The sequence below is a fragment of the Salmo trutta genome, chromosome 27, assembly GCF_901001165.1.
Source record: "Salmo trutta chromosome 27, fSalTru1.1, whole genome shotgun sequence".
Classification (NCBI taxonomy): Eukaryota; Metazoa; Chordata; class Actinopteri; order Salmoniformes; family Salmonidae; genus Salmo; species Salmo trutta.
The window spans coordinates 9,853,317-9,878,135 of record NC_042983.1 but is presented as its reverse complement, the minus strand read 5'-3'; the positions used below and the strand labels follow the sequence as shown (position 1 = coordinate 9,878,135).

General features: G+C 42.7%; 1 protein-coding gene across 5 annotated transcripts in view; it reads left to right on the top strand.

The window, feature by feature from the left end:
* The window catches only part of LOC115164273 (serine/threonine-protein phosphatase 2B catalytic subunit gamma isoform), a 69,678-nt gene that overhangs the window by 18,633 nt on the left and 26,226 nt on the right, over positions 1-24,819 (top strand). For all 5 annotated transcript variants that reach the window (XM_029716582.1, XM_029716578.1, XM_029716580.1 and 2 more), the window contains exons 2-3: positions 549-746; positions 5,040-5,164. In XM_029716582.1, the coding sequence (XP_029572442.1) occupies positions 549-746; positions 5,040-5,164 (323 nt within the window). The remainder of the gene's footprint in view (positions 1-548; positions 747-5,039; positions 5,165-24,819) is intronic.

The following is a 24,819-nucleotide window of genomic DNA, read 5'->3' as shown; positions in this document are numbered from 1 at the left end:
AGATGAGCAGGGACCCTGGGCATCTTTCTATTAGTGTTTTTCAGAGTCAGTAGAAAGGCCTCTTTAGTGTCCTTAGTTTTCATAACGGTGACCTTAATTGCCTACCGTCTGTAAGCTGTTAGTGTCTTAACGACCGTTCCACAGGTGCATGTTCATTAATTGTTTATGGGTCATTGAACAAGCATGGGAAACAGTGTGTAAACCATTTATAATGAGGAGCTGTGAAGTTATTTGGATTTTTACAAATTCTTTGAAAGACAGATTCCTGAAAAAGGGACCTTTTCTTTTTTTGCTGAGTTTAGATGGTATGCGATTTGCCAGCACAAATGAGCAATCTGTAAAACACTGTCAGACATAATGCATTGTAGATCAATGCTGACTGACTGACTCATGGAGGTGTTAAAGCTATATGCAAACGAAATCTCTGTGGGTGGGACCCAGTGGACCTAGGTAGTACCAAAGCCCTGCTCAAAAGTAGTGCACTAAATAGGAAAAGGGTGCCTTTTTGGGACACCTCCTTAATGTTTCCCCTCTTTTCCCCTGTCAAGCCGTGCCGTACCCTCCCCAGCAGCGTCTCTCTATGAAGGAGCTGTTTGAGGATGGCAAGCCCAACGCAGAGACGCTCCGCACCCACCTAGTGAAGGAGGGCCGGCTGGAGGAAGAGGTGGCCCTCCGGGTCATCAATGACGGCGCCAACATCCTGAGACAGGAGAAATGCATGCTGGAGGTAGAGGCACCCATCACAGGTAAGGGAAGAATAGTACTTTTATTAATCCATTTTAGACAAATGTGCCTTCTGCTATACCCAACCCCTCCAATATACACAACCTATGCACAAACAAACATTAGGTTGGAAAGAAGGAACTTGGTCCCTTTTTTGGTGTTACTGTATGTGACCGGCTGTTGACTTGAAACACCTTTTCTTTCACTGTTTTACATGAGGGTAGTGTTGAGTACACAGCACACCACAACACCGTTGTGTACACTCCCTTCCTTTACCTGAGGAGAAGGAACTTACCTGCTACTCCAAAGGCGGTCAGTCACCTGGCCTCCACTAACTGCTTCAAAGGGATCAAATGCAAATGGGAACGTTTAGCTTGTTTAGCGTGACCTTTTGCATTTTGCCTGAAGCAACATACGTCTTCAGGAAGTTAGTTTTAACACCCAGGTCTTGGATTTAGGCTACATATACTTCATGCCATTTGGGGAGGCAGGTAGCCTAGCAGTTAAGAGCGTTTGGCCATTAACTGAAAGGTCGCTGGTTCGGATCCCCTAGCCGACTAGGTGAAAAATCTCTGTGCCCTTAAGCAAGGCACGTAACCCTATTTGCTTCTGTAAGTTGCTCTGGATAAGAATGTTTGCAAAATAACTCAAATGTAAATGTCATCTAGTTCATATTGATTTGAATATAATTATTTTGCTGACGACACCACGGTTGTAGGCCTGATAACCAACAATGACGAGTTGGCTTATAGGGAGGAGGTATGTGAACTGGCATTGTGGTGCCAAGACAACAACCTCTCCCTCAATGTCGGCAAAACAAAGGAGTTGATTGTTGACTTCAGGAAGCAGAGGAGGGAACATGCCCCGATCCACATCAATGGGATTGCAGTAGAGAGCGTCAGCGGCTTTAAGTTCCTCGGGCGTCTACATCACCGAGGACTTGACATGGACCAACACCACCACCACTCCTCTCCAAATACTACTACTGCACCATTGAGAGCATCCTGACTGGTTGCATCACAGCCTGGTTACAGGAATTACTCCGTCCACAACCACAAGGCCCTCCAGCAGGTGGTGAAGACAGCCCAGTACATCACTGGGACCGTACTCCCACCCATCCAGGACATCTACTCGAGGCGATGCCTGAGGAAGGCCTCCAGCATCAAGGACCCCACACACGAGCTGTTCCACTCCCTTAGTCAGGCAGACGGTATTGAAGCATGAGGTCTGATACCAACAGGCTCAGAGACAGTTTTGATCTACAAGCCATAAGACTGCTGAACACTTGAACTGGACTGACCACCTGCTCTGATTCTCCACACGTTAGCACGCACACACGCTCATTCATGCTAGACACACATCAGCTGCTGCTACCTGATTTATGATTGCTAAGTACTGCACAATTTTTAAATACTTCCCCCTTCCCCAAAAGGCATGTAAATATTGGACTTTAAATTGTGCCTTCCTGTATTATACTTATGCACAAAAAATTTACAGTTGAAGTCGGAAGTTTACTACACTTAGGTTGGAGTCATTAAAACTTGTTTTTCAACCACTCCACAAATGTCTTGTTAACAAACTATAGTTTTGGCAAGTCGGTTAGGACATCTTTGTGCATGACACAAGTAATTTTTCCAACCATTTTTTACAGATTTTTTTCACTTATAATTCACTATCACAATTCCAGTGGGTCAGAAGTTTACATACACTAAGTTGACTGTGCCTTTAAACAGCTTGGGAAATTCCAGAAAATGATGTCATGGCTTTAGAAGCTTCTGATGATAGGCTAATTGGCATCATTTGAGTCAATTGGAGGTGTAACTGTGGATGTATTTCAAAGCCAACCTTCAAACTCAGTGCCTCTTTGCTTGACATTGTGGGAAAATCAAAAGAAATCAGCCAAGACCTCAGAAAAAAAATTGTAGACCTCCACAAGTCTGGTTCATCCTTGGGAGCAATTTCCAAACGCCTGCAGGTACCACGTTCATCTGTACAAACGCAGCCGTCATACCGCTCAGGAAGGAGACACGTTCCGTCTCCTAGAGATGAACGTACTTTGGTGCGAAAAGTGCAAATCAATCCCAGAACAACAGCAAAGGACCTTGTGAAGATGCTGGAGGAAACAGGTACAAAAGTATCTATATCCACAGTAAAACGAGTCCTATATCAACATGACCTGAAAGGCCACCCAGCAAGGAAGAAGCCACTGCTCTAAAACCGCCATTAATAAAACCAGATTACGGTTTCCCACTGCACATAGGGACAAAGATCATACTTTTTGGAAAATGTCCTTTGGTCTGATGAAACAAAAATAGAACTGTTTGGCCATAAGGACCATCGTTATGTTTGGAGGAAAAAGGGGAGGCTTGCAAGCTGAAGAACACCATCCCAACCGTGAAGCACAGGGGTGGTAGCATCATGTTGTGGTGGCGCTTTGCTGCAGGAGGGACTGGTGCACTTCACAAACTAGATGGCATCACGAGGAGGGAAAATGATGTGGATATATTGTAGCAACATCTCAAGACATCAGTCAGGAAGTTAAAGCTCGGTCTCAAATGGGTTTTCCAAATGGACAATGACCCCAAGCATACTTCCAAAGTTGTGTCAAAATGGCTTAAGGACAACAAAGTCAAGGTATTGGAGTGGCCATCACAAAGCCCTGACCTCAATCCTATCGAAAATTTGTGGGCAGAACTGAAAAAGCATGTGCGAGCCAGGAGGCCTACAAACCTGACTCGGTTACACCAGCTCTGTCAGGAGGAATGGGCCAAAATTTACCCAACTTATTGTAGGAAGCTTGTGGAAGGCTACCTGAAACGTTTGACCCAAGTTAAACAATTTAAAGGCAATGCTACCAAATACTAATTGAGTGCATGTAAACTTCTGTCCCACTGGGAATGTGATGAAAGAAATAAAAGCTGAGAAATCATTCTCTCTATTATTCTGACATCTCACATTCTTAACATAAAGTGGTGATCCTAACTGACCTAAGACGGGGAACTTTTACTTGGATTAAATGTCAGGAATTGTGAAAAACAGAGTTTAAATGATTTTGATTAAGGTGTATGTAAACTTCTGACTTCAACTGTATTCTATTCTACTGAGGCTTTTACTTTATGTCCGTACTATCTTTTATTATTTCTTATTGTTTCATTGTTGAGAAGGTACCCCGCAAGTAAGCATTTCATTGGACAGTGTATCCCGTACATTTGACTCATAAATCTTCAAACTCTCCTCAGCTGGTGGAACCAGCCCGATCGCTCCCTTCTCCGTTGTTTTACTGCACAAGTGAAATAGAATGGTGAGAACGCAGGGATTAGACTGGTTCCATCAGGGCTTTGTTTTTTATTTATTTTACCCGGTGAGTTGACTGGGAACACATTCTCATTTACAGCAACGACCTAGGGAATAGTTACCTGGGAGAGGATGATTAGGTGCCCGGGATGGTATGAGGGCCAGATTGGGAATTTAGCCAGGATACCGGGGTAAAAACCCCTACTCTTACGATAAGTGCCATGGGATCTTTAGTGACCAGAGAGAGTCAGGACACCCGTTTTAAAGTCCCATCCGAAAGACGGCACCCTACACAGGGCAATGTCCCCAATCGTTGATTGGGGTTATTGGGATATTTTTTTTGGGGACCAGTGGAAAGGGTGCCTCCATCTGGCTCTCCAACACCACTTCTAGCTGCATCTGGTCTTCCATCCAGGACAAACCCTGCTTAGCTTCAGAAGCAAGCAAGCAGTGGGATGCAGGGTGGTATGCTGCTGGCTAGCCTGCTCCCTCTGGCCTACACACATAGTGAGTGAGGATAGAACATGCACGACTCTCTTTCTCTGGCACCCAGCAGACAGACATTCATACAGTGCCATGGAATAGTGCCCAACCAGGCCCAGAGTAAACACAACACATGCCTGGGCACTATGCCGTGGTACCACACAACTGTTAACTGCATCTGTTGACAGAAGGTGTATTGGAGTGGACCCATTTTGCTGGCCTGAGTTATGGGTGTCATTAAATGCCTTTGAAATGAACTCCCAGTTTCACACAGCTGTCCTTTACTGTCCTGGTCCAGCTTAGTATATCTGTTGTGCACCCTGCTAGTGCTCACATAGCCTCAATCACATGCAAATAGGCCTACATTTCTTCGCTGTACATGAACAGATTACTTTGTCATAGACAGAATTGGGTAACTCTGAAATTACTCTCACTCTTATGACAATACTTTGATATGCACATCAGACCATGTCACTCCTGTACTAGAGGATAATAACCTATTGTTTCCTTCCCTAACAGTGTTGTTTGTTTGTCCTTAGTGTGTGGAGATGTCCACGGCCAGTTCTTTGACCTAATGAAGCTGTTTGAAGTGGGAGGCTCGCCCAGCAACACACGTTATCTGTTCCTCGGAGACTACGTAGACCGAGGCTACTTCAGTATCGAGGTGATTCTACCCTACTGACCCAATTCCCCCTCTCCTTGAGTCTGCCAATGAAAACGGAGAATCTGAATTGGGGTGAAGGGGGAGGAGTGAATAAAAAGTTGGGGATCAGGTTTGGCGACTGCTTGGTGAGTCTATTCCAGAGCACTCAAAATGAGAGGATAAATACGATTGGCCTTATTTAGATCCTGCTGCAGGAGGAAATTCCCTGTGTTGTGTTTGAAGGTGAGCAGAGCGGCAGAGGTACACTACCGTTTAAAAGTTTGGGGTCACTTAGAAATGTCCTTGTTTTTGGAAGAAAATAATAAAATTGGTCAATTTAAAACAACATCAAGTTGATCAGAAATACAGTGTAGACATTGTTGATGTTGTAAATGACTATTGTAGCTGGAAACGGCTTTTAATGGAATATCTACGTAGGCGTAGAGGCCCATTATCAGCAACCATCACTCCTGTGTTCCAATGGCACATTGTGTTAGCTAATCCAAGTTTATCATTTTAAAAGCCTAATTGATCATTAGAAAACCCTTTTGCAATTATGTTAGCACAGCTTAAAACTGTTGACCTGATTTAAAGACGCAATAAAACTGGCCTCCTTTGGACTAGTTGAGTATCTGGAGCATCAGCATTTGTGTGTTCGATTACAGGCTCAAAATGGCCAGAAACAAACACCTTTCTTCTGAAACTCGTCAGTCTATTCTTGTTCTGAGAAATGAAGGCTATTCCATGCGAGAAATTCCCAAGAAGCTAAAGATCTGGTACAATGCTGTGTACTACTCCCTTCACAGAACAGCGCAAACTGGCTCTAACCAGAATAGAAAGAGGAGTGGTAGGCCTCAATGCACAACTGAGCAAGAGGACAAGTACATTAGGGTCTAGTTTGAGAAAGACGCCTCACAAGACCTCAACTGGCAGCGTCATTAAATAGCACCTGCAAAACACCAGTCTCAACGTCAACAGTGAAGAGGCGACTCCGGGTTAGAGTGTCTAGTTTGCGCTGTTCTGTGAAGGGAGTAGATACTTTTAGATACTTTTGTACCTGTTTCCTACAGCATTTTCACAAGGTCCTTTGCTGTTGTTCTGGGATTGATTTGCACTTTTCGCACCAAAGTACTTTCATCTCTAGGAGACGGAACGTGTCTCCTTCCTGAGCGTTATGACGGCTGCGTGGTCCCATGGTGTTTATACTTGCCTACTATTGTTTGTACAGATGATTGTGGTACCTTCAGGCGTTTGGAAATTGCTCCCAAGGATGAACCAGACTTGTGGAGGTCTACAATTTTTTCTTCTGAGGTTTTGGCTGATTCTTTTGATTTTCCCACAATGTCAAGCAAAGAGGCACTGAGTTTGAAGGTAGGCCTTGAAATACATCCACATGTACACCTCCAATTGACTCAAATTATGCCAATTAGCCTATCAGAAGCTTCTAAAGCCATGAAATCATTTTCTGGAATTTTCCAAGCTGTTTAAAGGCACTGTCAACTTAGTGTATGTAGACTTCTGATCCACTGGAATTGTGATACAGTGAAATATTCTGTCTGTAAACAATTGTTGGAAAAAATACTTGTCATGCACTAAGTTGATGTCCTAACCGACTTGCCAAAACTATAGTTTGTTAACAAGAAATTTGTGGAGTGTTTGAAAAACGAGTTTTAATGACTCCAACCTAAGTGTATGTAAACTTCCGACTTCAACTGTATAACATGGTGATGTGTGTCTGGCCCTGCTGGACTACTGTGCCATGTTTAATTTAGACATCTCTCGCTTTCTGTATTTACCTCTCAAGCCCAGTGAGGGACACCCACTCTGCTGTGCTCTCACGTGGAATTATGTCATGTCTGAACGTGGCTCAGGGTCAAGTTTGCTAAGTCTTTTGTTACATCACATAGTCAAAACCTTAATAATAGCTGCCATTTTGGTTCATGGTCATACGTTTGTGGCTCTTCCCAAGGCAGAGCATGTGAATTGGGGTCAGTGTCCTCTACTTAGTTAGCTAGATTATTCTGGGTAAACTGGGTGTGTAGACCACAGAAATGGCCTACAGTGCCTTAAGAAAGTAAAGTATTCACACCCATTGACATTTTGTTGTTAAAGTGGGATTAAAATGGATTTAATTGTTTTTTGTCAACGATTACACAAAATACTCTCATTTGAAACTGGAAGAAAAATGATAACGTTTGTAAAAAAATATATATATATTAAAAATAAAACACTATCATGCTGACCAGACCGCTCCCGCACGTGCGTCCACCATCGCGCGCATGTTGATTTTATCCACCCACACCAGACGCAATCAGGACACGCAGGTTGAAATATTAAAACGAACTCTGATCCAACTATATTAATTTGGGGACAGGATGAAAAGCATGAAACATTTATGGCAATTTAGCTAGCTAGCTTGCTGCTGTTTAGATAATTTGTTCTGGTATATAAACATTGGGTTGTTATTTTACCTGAAATGAACAAGGTCCTGTACTCGGACAATTAATCCACAGATGAAAGGGTAAACGGAGTTCATTTCTAGTAATCTCTCCTTCTTCAGGCTGCTTCTTCTTTGGACTTTATATGGCAGTTGACAACCAACTTTAATGTGCACTACTAACTGGACTCGAGTGTGGACCTCAGTTCATCTTTCAATCACCCACGTGGGTATATGCTCTTATAAACCAATGAGGAGATGGGAGAGGTGGGACTTGCAGTGGTTCTTGTGTCACAAATATAACCAAGTTTTATTTTAGTGCCTGGCTACGCAGATGCTTGTTGACGTGTGCTAGCAGTGTGGGTGCAATGATTGAATAACATTTATTTGTACATTTACTTTGCAAAGCTCGTGTGCGCTATGTGAGCTGTGTGGTCAGCATGTAATATCTTGATTAGATAAGTATTCAACCCCCTGAGTCAATCAGTACATCTTAGAATCACCTTTGGCAGTGATTTACAGCTGTGAGTCTTTATGGGTAAGTCTCTAAGAGCTTCGCACACCTGGATTGTACAATATTTGTACATTTAAAAAAAGATATTCTTCAAGCTCCGTCAAGCTGGTTGTTGATCATTACTAGACAGCCATTTTGTATTTATTTATTATGGATCCCCATACTCTTCCTGGGGTCCAGCAAAATTAAGGCAGTTATATACAATTAAAAAAAACATTACATTACTTTTCACAATAGATTAAGTGTGTGCCCTCAGGCCACTACCCTTCTACCACATATCTCAACACAGAATCTATGTTGTCGTGTGCCTGTGTGTGTCTCTACACAGTCCCTATTTAATTTTTACATTTTTATTTTATTTAACTAGGCAAGTCAGTTAAGAACCAATTCTTATTTACAATGATGGCCTACCCCGGCCAAACTATAACCTGGATGACGTTTGGCCAATTGTGCACCGCCCTATGGGAATCCCAATCACGGCCGGTTGTGATACATCCTGGAATCGAACCAGGGTCTGTGGTGACGCCTCTAGCACTGAGATGCAGTGCCTTAGAATGCTGCACCACTCGGGAGCCCTACTGTTCGATAAGGTGTATTTTTAGATATATATTTTTTGTTGCTTTTTACTGCTTCCATGAGTTACTTGATGTGGAATAGAGTTCCATGTAGTCATGGCTCTATGTAGTACTGTGCACCTCTCATAGTCTGTTCTGGTCTTCGGAACTGTGAGGAGACCTCTGGTGGCATGTCGTGTGAGGTATGCATGGGTGTCTGAGCTGTGTGCTAGTAGTTTAAACAGACAACTCGGTGCATTCAACATGGCAATACCTCTCACAAATACAAGTAGTGATGAAGTCAGTCTCCTACATTGAGCCAGGAAATATTGATAATAAAATAATGTTAGCTCTCTGTGTACATTTTAAAGGCCAGCTATGATGTCATGTTCTGGGGCAATTGTAATTTTCCGTAAGTCCCTCTTTGTGGCACCTGACCACACGACTGGACAATAGTCCAGATGCGACAAAATGACAGCCTGTAGGACCTGTCTTGTTGATAGTGTTATAAAGGCAGAGCAGCGTTTTATTATGGACTGACCTCTCCCCATCTTAGCTAATGTTGCATTAATGTTTTGTCCATGACAGTTTACAATCCAGGGATACTCCAAGCAGTATAGTATCCTCAACTTGCTAAATTTCCACGTTATTCATTAAAAGATTTAGAGGAGGTTTAGTGAATGATTTGTCCAAAATACGATGCATTTCATTTATGAAATGTTTAGGACAAACTTATTTCTTCCCACCCATTCTGAAACTGACTGCAGCTCGTTAACTGTTGCAATGATTTCACGTGCTGTGGCGGCTGACGTGTATAGTGTTGAGTCATCAGCATACATGGACACCTGCTTTAATCCGAGCCAGGTCATTTGTAAAGATGGAAAACATTTAAGAGACCTAGATAGCTGCCCTGGGGAATGCCTGACTCTACCTGGATTGTGTTGGAGAGGCTTCCATTAAAGAACACCTTATGTTTTCTGTTTACACGGCTGCTACTCACTGTTTGTTTGTTACCTATGCATAGTCACTTCGCCCCTCACCTACATGTACAAATTACCTCAACTAGCCTGTAACCCTGCACACTGACTCGGTACCGGTGCCCCCTGTATATAGCCTCGTTATTCTTATTGTGTTACTTTTTATTATTACTTTTTATTCTAGCCTAGTTGGTAAATATTTTCTTCTTCTTGAACTGCACTGTTGGGACAGGGCTTGTAAGTAAGCATTTCACGGTAAAGTCTACTCTTGTTGTATTTGGCGCATGTGGCAAATCAAGTTTGATTTGTGTTAACATACATGGCGATTAATACATTATTATTCGACGTAGCTACCCCGTGTCTGCCGGTCCTCTCGTTTGTTGTGATGCTAAGTTTGTCGACTGTCAGCTGTACATAAACAAATGGACAAATCCCTTTTCGACCCCGTGTGTTGTGGAAAAGTAAACACTAATTGTTTCAAGTTAAAGTTATCGAACATAAGATGGACATTCAGTGGGCTCTAAATTGCCAACAGTTCACTCGCATTTGCTAGTGAAAGAAATTAAATCCAAATACGAAAAATAACTGGTGTGAAATACATTTTAATTCTGTGTCCCATTAGTTGTATTTTCCACGTAACATTACGAGGATCAGTAGACTGTAACTGTAATTATGATCCACGTCACAAAAAGCATTACAAAAGTATAATCAAAAATAAACATATTGGCTTTAAATGGAGTCGGGAGTTTCGAAGACTGCGCTATAAGGACTGAATGAGTATTAGCTATAGAGGCAATGCTTCTAAAATGCCTTTGCACTTGTTTTTGAGATGTTATCAATTTCGAAAAGCTGAAATGTATGCGCTGCAAAGAAATACAATACAATACCTTTACATAGGCTGACACACCGGACTCTTCTAGTGAACAGTGTTCAGATTCCCTTTGCGGTAGCCTACTTAAGCTTTGTGTTGCCAGTTTGTGATCTGCGGGGGTGAAGAACCCCAATTCAGCGAGTGTTACATCTCCAATTTCCCGCACGCGTCTGGTACTCTAAAAAGTTGGACAGGGTTGGCAGGTCTGCCACTGGTGTAGACACATTTTTTGTGTTTGCTTCTAAGTAGGGTTCAATGGTTGTCTGTCTGTCTGTGTGCGAGAAGACTGGCTGTGCGTGTATTAAAAGAGAGTCTCTCCTTGCTAAGTCTGAGGCCCTTAGCTGGTTCAGTGAGAGGCAGCCGTCTTTGTATAATCAGGCCTCCACCTCCGTGACAGACACACAGACTATCCACCCACAAGACTGCCTGTGTGTCTGGAATCTAGTGCATCAGTGGTGAGAGAGCAAGAAAGTGGTGGGTTTTGACCCTAATGAGCTGTAGCACTTCCTAAACAACCCTGCTGCTGATGGGTCCAAATGGCACTACAGGCCCATTTAGGCTCTGGTCAAAAGTAGTGCACTATATATGGCATCCATGTTGAGTGTAACGCATTACAAAAGTCATGCATTACGGTAATCAGATTACTTTAAAACAGTAATATAACGTGTCACTTTTTTTAAAATTGGATAATATAATTAGTTAGTTTTTCAGTTATACTTTCAGAATCATATCTCTGCCAGTGCCTTATATACCCTCAGTGGCCAGAATTAGGTACTCCTCTAGTACTGGGTCGGACCCCCCCTTTGCCTCCGGAACAACCGGAATTATTCTGGAGATTTAAACGTTGCTCGGTTGGTATCAAGGGACCTAACGTGTGCCAGAAAAACATTACACCACCGCCACCAGCCTGTACCTGTACCGATCATGCTGCTTACACCAAATCCTGACTCTGCCATCAGCATGACACAACCGAATCCGGGACTCGTCGGACCAGGCAATATTTTTCCACTCCTCAATTGTCCAGTGTTGGTGATCGTGTGCCAAAAGGAACCTAACGACTCTGACCATGAGGAACAAGATTCTCTGGTCTGATGAACCAAGATTGAACTCTTTGGCTTGAATGTCAAGCGTCATGTCTACAGGAAACCTGACACCATCCCTACGTAGAAGCGCGGTGGTGACGGCATCATGACGTGAGGATGTTTTTCAGGGGCTGTGTGTTAGTCAGGATCAAAGCAAAGATGAACGGAGCAAAGTACAGAGAGATCCTTGATGAAAACCTGCTCCAGAACTCTCAGGACGTCAGACTGCGGTGAAGGTTCACCTTCCAACAGGACAACAACCCTAAGCACACAGCCAAGACAACGCAGGAGTGGCTTCGGGACAAGTCTCTGAATGTCCTTGAGTGGCCCAGCCAGAGCCCGAACCCAATCAAGCATCTCTGGAGAGACCTGAAAGTAGCAGCGACGCTCCCCATCCAACCTGACAGAGCTTGAGAGGATCTGCAGAGAAGAATGGGCGAAACTCCCCAAATACAGGTGTGACAAGCTTGTAGCGTCATACACCAAAAGTCTCAAGGCTGTAATCTCTGCCAACGGTGCTTCAACAAAGTACTGAGTAAAGGGTCTGAATACTTATGTAAATGCCATATTTCTCTTATTTGTAATTAATTGGCAAACATTTCTATAAACCTGTTTTTGATTTGTTATTATGTGGTATTGTGTGTAGATTAATGAGGTGGGGAAAACTATTTAATACATTTTAGAGTAAGGTTGTAACAACCGAATGTGGAAAAAGTCAAGGGGTCTGAATACTTTCCGAAGGCACCGTATATACAAAGCTCATGCCTTTCAAGCAACTTTTTTCAAATCTTTAGTCTCATCAAGCAGCCTTACAATGTATTAAAAACCTAAACATATAGCCCAACGTTTGTAGAACAGCTAAAGTTACTTTAATAACTCTAAATTAAGCGTATAGGAGTACATATTTCTTTGTTAACCGCTCAACACAGAATGTGCGCACTCCCTCATCGTTTGGAGAAAAATATATTTATTACATTTTTATTTGTGTTCATACTATAATGCTACAGATTATAAGCAAATATTGTAAGCTAAATGAACTGGTGTAGCCCACAGTCATTTGGCATAGCCACATCAGTTCCTAACATAAGGACAGCTATATGCTATTCTTTTCTCCTGAAATAGACTACATTTTTTTCATATCATGTTTCTTTAGACTTGTCTAAAATAAATAATGGATTTATTGTGAAGGTCTAGGCTATATGACATGGATTTATTAGACTTCTTAAAATGGCTTGTAGGCGATTTGTGGAAGCCAGGAGTTATTTGCTTGACAATCACCAGCAAACAAAATTGTGACCGCCCTAGTCTGGAGCCCTGCGTACATTTTCTAAACAACAATAACAAAATTATCTGATTGGCTCTATTTGAAAAATATCACTTCTTTGTAGAATATCTGCGATTCAATGTTTTCCTCAAGTTGAAAAATATATTATTTCAATTTTATTCAGTTATATTTTACTATAAGTAATATAACTCATTACTCTGCACAGAAAGTAATTTTGTAACGTGGCACGTTACTTTGATTGAAGTAACGAGTAATAGGTAATATGACGCTTTAGGAAATGAATTCCAGCTCTATAGGGCATAGGGTGCCATTTGGGATGCATACTCTTACAGCCCAAGCATACTATTGAATGCTGATTTGACAGGTTTTGCCGTGACAGATTTGGTTAATGTAGATCAGACCCATTTTTGTATCCCCATATAGCTTTTCTGGCCTCCTGAAATTGGGTCTGCTGAAACTAGAAAAAAACGAAAATGAGACTGCTGGTTGATTTTTTTTTTAATGGGTTTTCTTTCTGCTGCTTTCCTGTGCTCTCTGAATGGTCATCATGGTAACTGTGTGATATAGCGTTTCTGTTAGTTTGAAATTAGTGTTAAACGAACATTTCTGTCCAGGAGCCGTTGTCATGTGAAGTGGATTAAAGCATTTTCATTATTACGTTGATAGAGGATTTAAAAAATGGATTTTGTAGCCAATAATGAGAAGAGCAGAAACTGGTAGACTTGACCCCTAGAGTGGAAACCTGGATCCTCACAGCAGAGTAGTGTTGCACTGTATGGCGAAATGTCTTAACTGTTTCTATACTAGAACATGGAAAAACAGTTTGGTACTATAATTTTTGTTACTTTGATACTTATGTCGAATGTTTCACGTCGTCTACCTTCTTGAGAGAGGATCAAATCTGTCTACCAGCGCAGCCAATGTTCCCTTTTTATAACACACGCGCTAGGGTTGAATGGCGGGAACGCGGTAGCTGATATTTACTGGGATTTACTGGCCAAAACCACTCCCCTTTCCCGGGATAAATAACTGCAAGAAACCAATAAATTATAATATATTATTAATATGAACAGCATGGCGTGAAATGGAACTGTTAAATGATATGCGTTGTCTAAATCTGGCTTCTCTACGGCCTCCGCATGATGAATCATCAACGCTCAGGGTGGGGACAGACAGCCCGTCTCAGATTGGAGCGCAGTTCACAATGTGTAGATCGATCGTCTCATCATGGTAACTTTTTTTCTTGTGGCAGGTCGGCCTACATTTGTTGCAGCATAGTCTATAATATAAAGATTGAATGCGTGTCTAATTTACCTGTCTCCATCTGGCTTTTCGGGGTCACCTAATTTGTTTATTGTAAAGATAACGCTTTTTTATTTATTTTAAAAACAGCCAATCACTCGAATATCATTGCTTTAAATCAGTGCACGCGCAATCACTCTCTCGCAGTCTTGTGCTCTCATCAATTCCATTCAAATTTGCATCAGAAATAGATAATTCTGTTCTCGTTTATATACTGTATAACCCTATATGCAGATGTCCCAGCCTACCTCTTCCAGGTAATCCATTCAATGCAGTATTAGCCTCATTGTTAGCTAATTAATGATGGGTTATGCATAATAAGCTTCTAACTTATAGCCTGTCTCTTGCACAATATGCATGCACATGTGCTCCACTGGCCTCTCTCCTTACTCTCCTTAGCTCTTGAAGTCAAATCAAATTTTATTGGTCACATACACATGGTTAGCAGATGTTATTAAGAGTGTAGCTAAATGCTTATGCTTCTAGATCCGACAGTGCAGCACTATCTAACAAATAACACAACAAAACTAATACACACAATCTAGTAAAGGAATGGGATGAGAATATATAAGTAGAAAATATATGGATAAGCAGTGCGAGTGGCTAAGATGCAATAGACTATAAAGAATAGATGGTGAAGGATACAGTATACATATGAGATGAGTAATGCGAGATATGTAGACATTCTTAGTGACTAGTGTTCCATTCATGAAAGTGCCCAATGATATCAAGTCTGTAGGTAAGCAGCCACCTCTGTGTGCTATCTGATGGCCTTGAGATTGAAAAACAGCTGCTATCTCTCTGTCCCAGCTTTGATGCACCTGTACTGACCTCGCCTTCTGGATGGAAGCGGGGTGAACAGGCAGTGGCTCGGGTGGTTATTGTCCTTGACAATCTTTTTTGCTTTCCTGTGACATCGGGTGCTGTAGGTGTCATGGAGGGCAGGTAGTTTGCCCTGGTGATGCAATGTGCAGACCTCACTACCCTCTGGAGAGCCTTGCGGTTGAGGGCGGTGCAGTTGCCGTACCAGGCTGTGATACAGTCCGACAGGATGCTGTCAATTGTGCATCTGTAAAAGTTTGTCAGGGTCTTTGGTGACGAGCCAAAAGGTTGAAGAAGCGCTGTTGCGCCGCCTTCACCACACGCTGTCTGTGTGCATGGACCATTTCGATTTGTCGGTGATATGTACACCGAGGAACTTTCCATTTTCTCCACTGCTGTCCCGTCGATGTGGATAGGGGGTGTGCACCCTTTGTTGTTTCCTGAAGTCCACGATCATCTCTTTTGTCTTGCTGACATTGAGTGAGAGGTTACTCTGAGGGCCCTCACCTCCTCCCTGTAGGCTGTCTCGTCGTTGTTGGTAATCAAGCCTACCACTGGTGTCGTCTGCAAACTTGATTATGGAGTTGGAGACATGCATGGCCACTCAGTCGTGGGTGAACAAGGAGTACAGGAGGGGGCTGAGAACGTACCCTTGCGGGGCCCCAGTGTTGAGGATCAGCGGAGTGGAGATGTTTCCTACCTTCACCACCTGGGGGCGGCCCGTCAGGAAGTCCAGGAGCCAATTGCAAAGGGCGGAGTCGAGACCCAGGGTCTCAAGCTTAATGATGAGCTTGGAGGGTGCTATGGTGTTGAATGCTGAGCTGTAGTCGATGAACAGAATTCTTACATAGGTATTCCTCTTTTGCAGATAGGATAGGACAGTGTGTAGTGTGATGACGATTGCATTCTATGTGGACCTCTTGGGGCGGTAAGCAAATTAAAGTGGGTCTAGGGGGACCGGTAAGGTGGAGGTGACATGATCCTTGACTAGTCTCTCAAAGCACTTCATGATGACAGAAGTGAGTGCTATGGGGCGATAGCCATTTAGTTCAGTTACCTTAGCTTTTTTGGGAACATGAACAATGGTGCCCATCTTGAAGCAGGTGGCGACAGCAGACTGGGATAGAGATTGATTGAATATGTCTGTGAACACACTAGCCAGCTGGTCTGCGCGTGCTCTGAGGACGCGGCTAGAGATGCCGTCTGGGCTGGCAGCCTTGCGAGGGTTAAGACATTTAAATGTTTTACTCACATCGGCCACGGAGAAGGAGAGCCCACAGTCTTTGGTAGTGGGCCACGTCGATGGCACTCTATTGTCCTCAAAGTGCGCAAAGAAGTTGTTTAATTTGTCTGGAAGCAAGACATCTGTCCACAATGGGGCTGGTTTTCTTTTTGTAATCTGTGATTGTCTGTAGATTCTGCTACATACGTCTCGTGTTTGAGCCGTTGAATTGCGACTGCGCTTTGTCTTTATACTGACACTTTGCTTGTTTGATTGCCTTACAGAGGGAATAACTGTGCTGTTTGCATTCGGCCATATTTCCAGTCGCCTTGCCATGATTAAATGCGGTAGTATGTGCTTTCAGTTTTGCGAGAATGCTGCCATCAATCCACAGTTTCTGGTTAGGGAAGGTTTTAATAGTCAGTGGGTACAGCATCTCCTATACACTACCTTTTATTAACTCGCTCACCAATTCAGCGTATTCGTCAATGTTATTATCTGAGGCTACCCGGAACATATCCCAGTCCACGTGATCTAAGCAGTCTTGAAGCGTGGAATCCGATAGGTCTATCCAACGCTGGTCTGACCAAAGCACAGACGCTTCCTGTTTTAGTTTCTGCCTTTAGGAGGGGAGCAACAGGATGGAGTCATGGTCAGATTTGCCAAAAGGAGGGCAGGGGATGGTGTTGTATGCATCACAGAAGTTAGAGTAGCAATGGTCGAGCATGTTACTTGCTCGTGTGGAGCAATTGATATGCTGATAGAATTTATGTAGCCTTGTTCTCAAATTAGCTTTGTTAAAATCCCCAGCTACAATAAATGCAGCCTCAGGATATATGGTTTCCAGTTTGCATAAAGTCCAGTGAAGTTCCTTGATGGCCGTCTTGGTTTCCGCTTGTGGGTGGATGTACGTGGCTGGGATAACCGAGGAGAGGTCTCTTGGCAGATAATACGGTCGGCATATGATTGAGGAATTCTAGGCCAGGTGAACAAAAGGACTTGAGTTCCTGTATGTTGTTATAATAACACCATGACTCGTTAATCATGAAACATACTCCCCCGCCCTTCTTCTTACCGGAGAGATGTTTATTCCTGTCGGCGCGATGCACTGAAAATCCTTTTGGCTGTATGGACTCCGACAGCATGTCCTCAGCTAGCCATGTTTCCATGAAACGGAGTATGTTACAATCCCGGATATCTCTTTGGAATGCAACTCTTGCCCTGATTTCGTCGACTTTGTTAACTAGGGACTGGACATTAGCGAGTAATATACTCGGAAGCCTCACTAGAAGACTGCTCCGGCACCCCCTCCTCCAGCGGCGTTGTTTTGGGTCGGCCTCTGGAATCAGTTCAAATGCCCTGGGCGGTGCAGACCAAGGATCCGCTTTGGGAAAGTCGTGTTCTTGGTCGTAGTGCTGGTTGTGCTGTTAAGTTGACGTCTCTCTGATATACAATAGTTCTTCCCGGCTGTATGTAAAAACACAAGGTTTTCTGGGCTAACAATGTAAGGAATAATACATACAAATAAAATAAATACTGCACAGTTTCCTAAGGACTAGAAGTGAAGTTGCCATCTCTATCGGTGCCATCTTGCCATTAACATCAAGTCCCGTGCAGGAAAAGCTAGACCTTGTTGGACATAATGTTTTAGCATTTCTTATACCAATTGACTCGAAGAGGTACGCAAGCTCATTTGCTGATTTTTAAATACAGCAGCCACTAGAAATCACGGGTAGTTTGAGTGAACGCGTGATGGAGAAAGGCTATAGCAGTTATTATTTCAGACCCATAACCATTCAATCTTCGTGAGAAGGGAAAGACTTCTGCATCTGATTCTAGTCCTATAATATTCATGGATGTCATTAGAATGATGAAGATCAGGACAACAACTTATTTCATTTAACTGTTGAAAGAGAGGAAGGAATGAAGCAACAATAGAGAGCAAAAGAGCCTACTAGGCTAATAACATTAAGGGAAATATTAAAACATTTATTTTATTTAACCTTTATTTAACTAGGCAAATCAGTTAAGAACAAATTGTTATTTACATTGATGGCCAAACCCGGACAACGGTGGGCCAATTGTGCACCGCCCTATGGGACTCCCAATCACGGCCGGTTGTGATACAGCCTGGAATTGAACCAGGGTCTGTTGTAGTGTTGCCTCTATCACTGAGATGCAGTGCCTCAGACCGGTGCGCCACTCGGTTACCCCATTATGAAAGGTGTCAGCCTACTAATTATACCAATGCTTGGAGTTTGTCAGAATTTGTGGGGTTTTGTTTGTCCACCCGCCTCTTGAGGATTGACCACAAGTTCAATGGGATTAAGGTCTGGGGAGTTTCCTTGCCATGGACCCAAAATATTGATGTTTTGTTCCCCGAGCCACTTAGTTATCACCTTTGCCTTATGGCAAGGTGCTCCATCATGCTGGAAAAGGCATTGTTTGTCACCAAACTGTTCCTGGATGGTTGGGAGAAGTTGCTCTCGGAGGATGTGTTGGTACCATTCTTTATTCATGGCTGTATTCTTAGACAAAAATGTGAGTGAGCCCACTCCCTTGGCTGAGAAGCAACCCCACACATGAATGGTCTTAGGATGCTTTACTGTTGGCATGACACAGGACTGATGCTAGTGCTCACCTTGTCTTCTCCGGACAAGGTTTTTTCCGGATGCCCCAAACAATCGAAAACGGGGATTCATCAGAGAAAATGACTTTACCCCAGTCCTCAGCAGTCCAATCCCTGTACCTTTTGCAGAATATCAGTCTGTCCCTGATGTTTTTCCTGGAGAGAAGTGGCTTCTTTGTTGCCCTTCTTGACACCAGGCCATCTTCCAAAAGTCTTCGCCTCACTTTGCGTGCAGATGCACTCACACCTGCCTGCTGCCATTCCTGAGCAAGCTCTGTACTGGTGGTGCCCCGATCCCGCAGCTGAATCAACTTTAGGAGACGGTCCTGGCACTTGCTGGACTTTTGTTGGGCACCCTGAAGCCTTCTTCCCAGCAAATGAACCAATCTCCTTGAAGTTCTTGATGATCCTAAAATCAATCTTACTGGCAGCAATATCCTTGCCTGTGAAGCCCTTTTTGTGCAAAGCAATGATGACGGCATGCGTTTCCTTGCAGGTAACTGGTTGACAGAGGAAGAACAATGATTCCAAGCACCACCCTCTTTTTGAAGCTCCCAGTCCGTTATTTGAACTCGATCAGCACGACAGAGTGATCTCCAGCCTTGTCCATCACTGACATGATGTCAGCTGGTCCATTTGTGGCAGGGCTGAAATGCAGTGGAAATTATTTTTTTTGATTCAGTTAATTTGCATGGCAAAGAGGGACTTTGCAATTCATCTAATCACTCTTCATAACATTCTGGAGTATATGCAAATTGCCATCATACAAACTGCAGGCTTTGTGAAAATGAATATTTCTGTCATTCTCAACTTTTGGCCACGATTGTATCTCTAGCTACATCTATGGACTTATGTTTTTCTGTTGTGTGTAATGTGCAGTAGCCTATATCATACACTACTGGTCAAAAGTTTTAAATACTTACTTATTCCAGGGTTTTTCTTTATTTTGTACAATTTTCTACATTGTCGAATAATAGTGAAGACATCAAAACTATGAAATAACACTCATGGAATCATGTAGTAGCCGAAAAAGTGTTAAACAAACAAATATATTCTGTATTTGAGATTCTTCAAATAGCCACCCTTTGCCTTGATGACAGCTTTGCACATGCTTGGCATTCTCTCAACCAGCTTCACCTGGAATGCTTTTCCAACAGTCTTGAAGGAGTTCCCACCAATGCTGAGCACTGCTTTTCCTTCACTTTGTGGTCTGACTCATCCCGAACCATCTCAATTTGGTTGAGACTGGGGGATTGTGGAGGCCAGGTCATCTGATGCAGCACTCCATCATTCTCCTTCTTGGTAAAATAGCCCTTACACAGCCTGGAGGTGTGTTGGCTCATTGTCCTTTTGAAAAACAAATGACAGTCCCACTATGCCCAAACCAGATGGGATGGTGTATCGCTGCAGAATGCTGCGGTAGCCATGCTGGTTAAGTGCACTTTGAATTCTAAATAAATCCCAGACAGTGTCACCAGCAAAGCACCCCCACACCATAACACCACCACCTCCATCTCCATGCTTTACAGTGGGAAATACACATGCGGAGATCATCCATTTACCCACACCGCGTCTCACATAGACAACGGCGGTTGGAACCAAAAGTCGCCAATTTGGACTCCAGACCAAAGGACAGATTTCCACCGGTCTAATGTCCATTGCTCGTGTTTCTTTGCCCAAGCAAGTCTATTATTATTATTATTATTATTATTATTATTATTATTATTGGTGTCCTTTAGTAGTGGTATCTTTGCAGCAATTCGACCATGAAGGCCTGATTCACACTGTCTCCTCTGAACAGTTGATGTGTCTGTTTCTTGAACTCAGTAAAGCATTTATTTGGGCTGGTAACTCTAATGAACTGATCCTCTGCAGCAGAGGTAACTCTGGGTCGACCATTCCTGTGGTGGTCCTCATGAGAGCCAGTTTCATCATAGCGCTTGATGGTTTTTGCGACTGCACTTGAAGAAACTTTCAACGTTCTTGAAATGTTTCGTATTGACTGACCATGTCTTAAAGTAATGATGGACTGTTGTTTCTCTTTGCTTATTTGAGCTGTTCTTGTCATAATATGGACTTAGAACTATTTGGTAAAATACCATCTTCTGTATACCCCCCCACCTTGTCACAACACAACTGATTGGCTCAAACACATTAAGAAGGAAATAAATTACACAAATTAAATTTGAAGAAAGCACACCTTTTGAATTGAAATGCATTCCAGGTGACTACCTCATGAAGCTGGTTGAGAGAATGCCAAGGCAAAGGGTGGCTATTTGAAGAATCCCAAATATAATATATATTTTGAATTGTTTAACACTTTTTTGGTTACTACATAATTACATATGTGTTATTTCAAGGTTTTGATGTCTTCACTATTATTCTATTATGTAGAAAATAGTAAAAATAAAGAAAAACCCTTGAATGAGTAGGTGTTCTACAACTTTTGACTGGTAATGTATATGTATTATTGGATAACGGCACAATCATTTGGTATTTTTTTGGGCTTGGGCTCATTAAATGTATTTTAATGTAGGGCTCATAAAATGTATTTATTGTATGGCTCATCAGGCTTGAATTTAATCAAATCCAGACAGGCCTATTTATATGCTTTAGAATGACACTTTGGGTTTTGGCAGGAATAGAGGGTTACCCGGGAGAAAAGTGATTCATTGTCGGGATGGAACATTTTGTAAAATACTGGGAAAATATTCAATCCTAGCGAGTGCATCGTGCCTGCTCCTCTTAGTCGTTGCTAGCTCTAGCCTGTCCTGATGAACCACTGCACTCACTGGGAGTCTGGGCTGATTCACATTCAACACTTATGCTGCAGTTAACACACTTGAATAATGTAACGCTGCATGTCATTTATTTTTTTTAAATTACTGTTCACACAAGCATAGCCATTACAGGCTAGAACACTTAATGCAAGAAGATACAGGTAGCATCCAGCTTTGTAGGCTAACTTTCCTTGCTTGCATACAGCTGAAGCTAACATCAATTCACTAACCTAGTATCAACAAAATATTGCTGATTTTTAAAGCTGATTGTCACCAAAAACTTTATTGATTCACTTAGTCTCCCCCGCCTCGTGTCACTACCTTTCAAGATGATCCTTTCAAGATGATCTTTGTCCGAGCCTCGAACTGACTGCATGTGTGAATGAGACAGTGCACACTTTCATAAAATAAGAGATTGCGTCATCTATGCAAATCTTGTTGATCAGTATAATAAATAAGACCCAAATGGAAAGGAAACCGATTGGGTTTCATCTATAGCCCATGAAATCTGCCTAAACGAGCTCAATATCTCAATACATGTACTCACACCTGTATTGTGAATAGGCCTAGGCTGGCCTACAGCTTGATTTACTGAGTTTTTATCATTAGAGATGTACCATTCAAATAAGTGATTACCAGTTATGTAGTTAGATTGGTAAATAACAAAGTCATATTGATTTTATTATTGTGTAATTGATTAATTAATGCATAATTTTTTTTTAAATCATACATTTCAAATGTAATGATATTCAACTCAAGATCTGTCTGGCTCAAGCACCATTCTGTGACTTTGGCTAATAAGCCTGCTTTTTTTGGTTTTGAGTATTGTAATGGTATCGAGTATCGTGATACTCAACCTGGTATCAAATACAAAATTCTGCAGAGTTTGACTGGTCCTCAGGGTGCAGAACTGGGCTGGCTGAGTTTTGACCTGTGGGTGTTGAATGGAAGATTCGACGGGGCTATAGGGCTGAGGGGGGTTGAATGGAAGATTCGACGGGGCTATAGGGCTGAGGGGGGTTGAATGGAAGATTCGACGGGGCTATAGGGCTGAGGGGGGTTGAATGGAAGATTCGACGGGGCTATAGGGCTGAGGGGGGGTTGAATGGAAGATTCGACGGGGCTATAGGGCTGAGGGGGGGTTGAATGGAAGATTCGACGGGGCTATAGGGCTGAGGGGGGTTGAATGGAAGAGTCAACAGGGCCATAGGGCCTGGACGGCTAACTGGGCTAAGCATCGACCTGCTTTGTCTGTGGTTCTGGGGGGCTTTTGATGGGAGGCGTTAGGTGAAATGTCACAGATGAAACGGTGTCGGTGAAAGAGCATAGGGAATGACAGGTGACTCCTGGGCCATTGATCAGCTATTCTAGATTAAATGTTCTCTTCCCCTCATAACCAGACAGGACTCACAGGAAATAGGTAGGCTAATGTCCATCCATGACTCCTCTGGAATCACAATGGAGTTATGTGCCTGTAAAAATCAAGGCTCATTTCACTCACCAAAAAGTTTTTGAAACGCTTATTGTGTAGTCAAGCCTGCGTTGTTTGGTGTTCACTTGATTTTCACTTTACTCCCAGGAAAACAGTGTAAGGCCCTATTAAAATCTATTTTATTTTGCCGACTTTGTTCTGTTTTTCCCGAATTTCCAAAATCACACTTTAATAGAAAAACAACAAAAGTGGATGTTCAAGTCCACAACAATGCTTAAACCACATCAGGAGACCACTTTTGAGGTCTGTGAAAAATAAGACATTTTTTATTTTAGGTGTTAACCTTTTATTGCAACTGAGCACCAGCCAGAGACTGTTTGGTTAGCAGTGTTTCTGTAGCGCTTGTGATTGCAGAGTTTGCAAACCAAATGGCCACTGGATTGATGCAAATAATCATGATATCGTTCTGCCAGGTAGGCATAGGCTACTTTGTAGTTATCATTTAATTGAGAATGTTTTTGGGAACCTTTCCATCTACCAGAAGACGATAGTCATTAAATTAGCATCATCGCTATAGGCCACACAAAGTAGTAGACAAACAGACTGGGGCATTCCTGTGCTGTGTCCTATGTATTTTGTTCATGTCTTATGATAAACTTGGGAAAATGTATGAATTAAAATTCAGTTTTAATGTCTTGATTCTGTCCACGTTCTCTGCAACACAGATTTTATAGGGCCCTAACAGTGGCAAGTGTTACTTAGTTGACTATCCTGGTTAAAATGACAAGAATGAAATGACTCCATGTGCTTTCTGTTACACATCAAATATCTGCTAGTATGATGACCGACTGTGCCTTAGTCTAGGGGTAAGGAGGAGGGTACTGCCAGTGCCTTGCCCTCCTAGAAGGACTGGCAAAGAGAAGCTCTCTTTGATGTGCTGCGTAAATTAAACCAGTGTGTTGACTAGGCCAGTAATGAGATCTACCATTGGACGTGGGCCAGAGGTGGACCACAGCATAACTCACTGGATTTATGGGTGGATGCGTCCCAAATGGCACCCTTCTCCCCTATGTAGTGCACTACTTTTGACCAGGGCTCATAGGGCTCTGGTCAAAAGTAGTGCACTACATATGGAATAGGGAGACACATGGTGAGCTCTACACGTAATTGCCAGAATAATGGATACTTGAGTAAATAAAGGATACAAAGTATATTGAAAGCAGGTCCTTCCATACAGGTGTGGTTCCTGAGTTAATTAAGCAGTTAACATCCCATCATGCTTAGTCATTATTTTGGCTACCAGGCTATGCCCCCATAGGATGACAATGCCCCTGTCCACAGGGCATGAATGGTCACTGAATGGTTTGATGAGCGTGAAAACGATGTAAACCGTATGCCATGGCCGTCTGTCACCAGATCTCAACCCAATTAAACACAGGCGATTCTGGAGCGGCGCCTGAGACATCATTTTCCATCAACCAAACACCAAATGATGGAATTTGTCATGGAGAATGGTGTCGCACGGAGTTCAAGACACTTGTAGAATCTATGCCAAGGTGCATTGATGATGTACTAGCTCGTGGTGCCCCAACGCCCTGTTAAGGCATTTGTTGGTATGTTCTTTATTTTGGCAGTTACTTGTATCTGTACACCCAGATTGATTTTGTGGAAATGGGCTCAGAAACCTGTGTTCTAGTTCCATATGAAGGCCAAGAATGGAAAGATTGACCTTATCCTTTCGTAGAAGGTTGGTAGCATTACCATTTCAG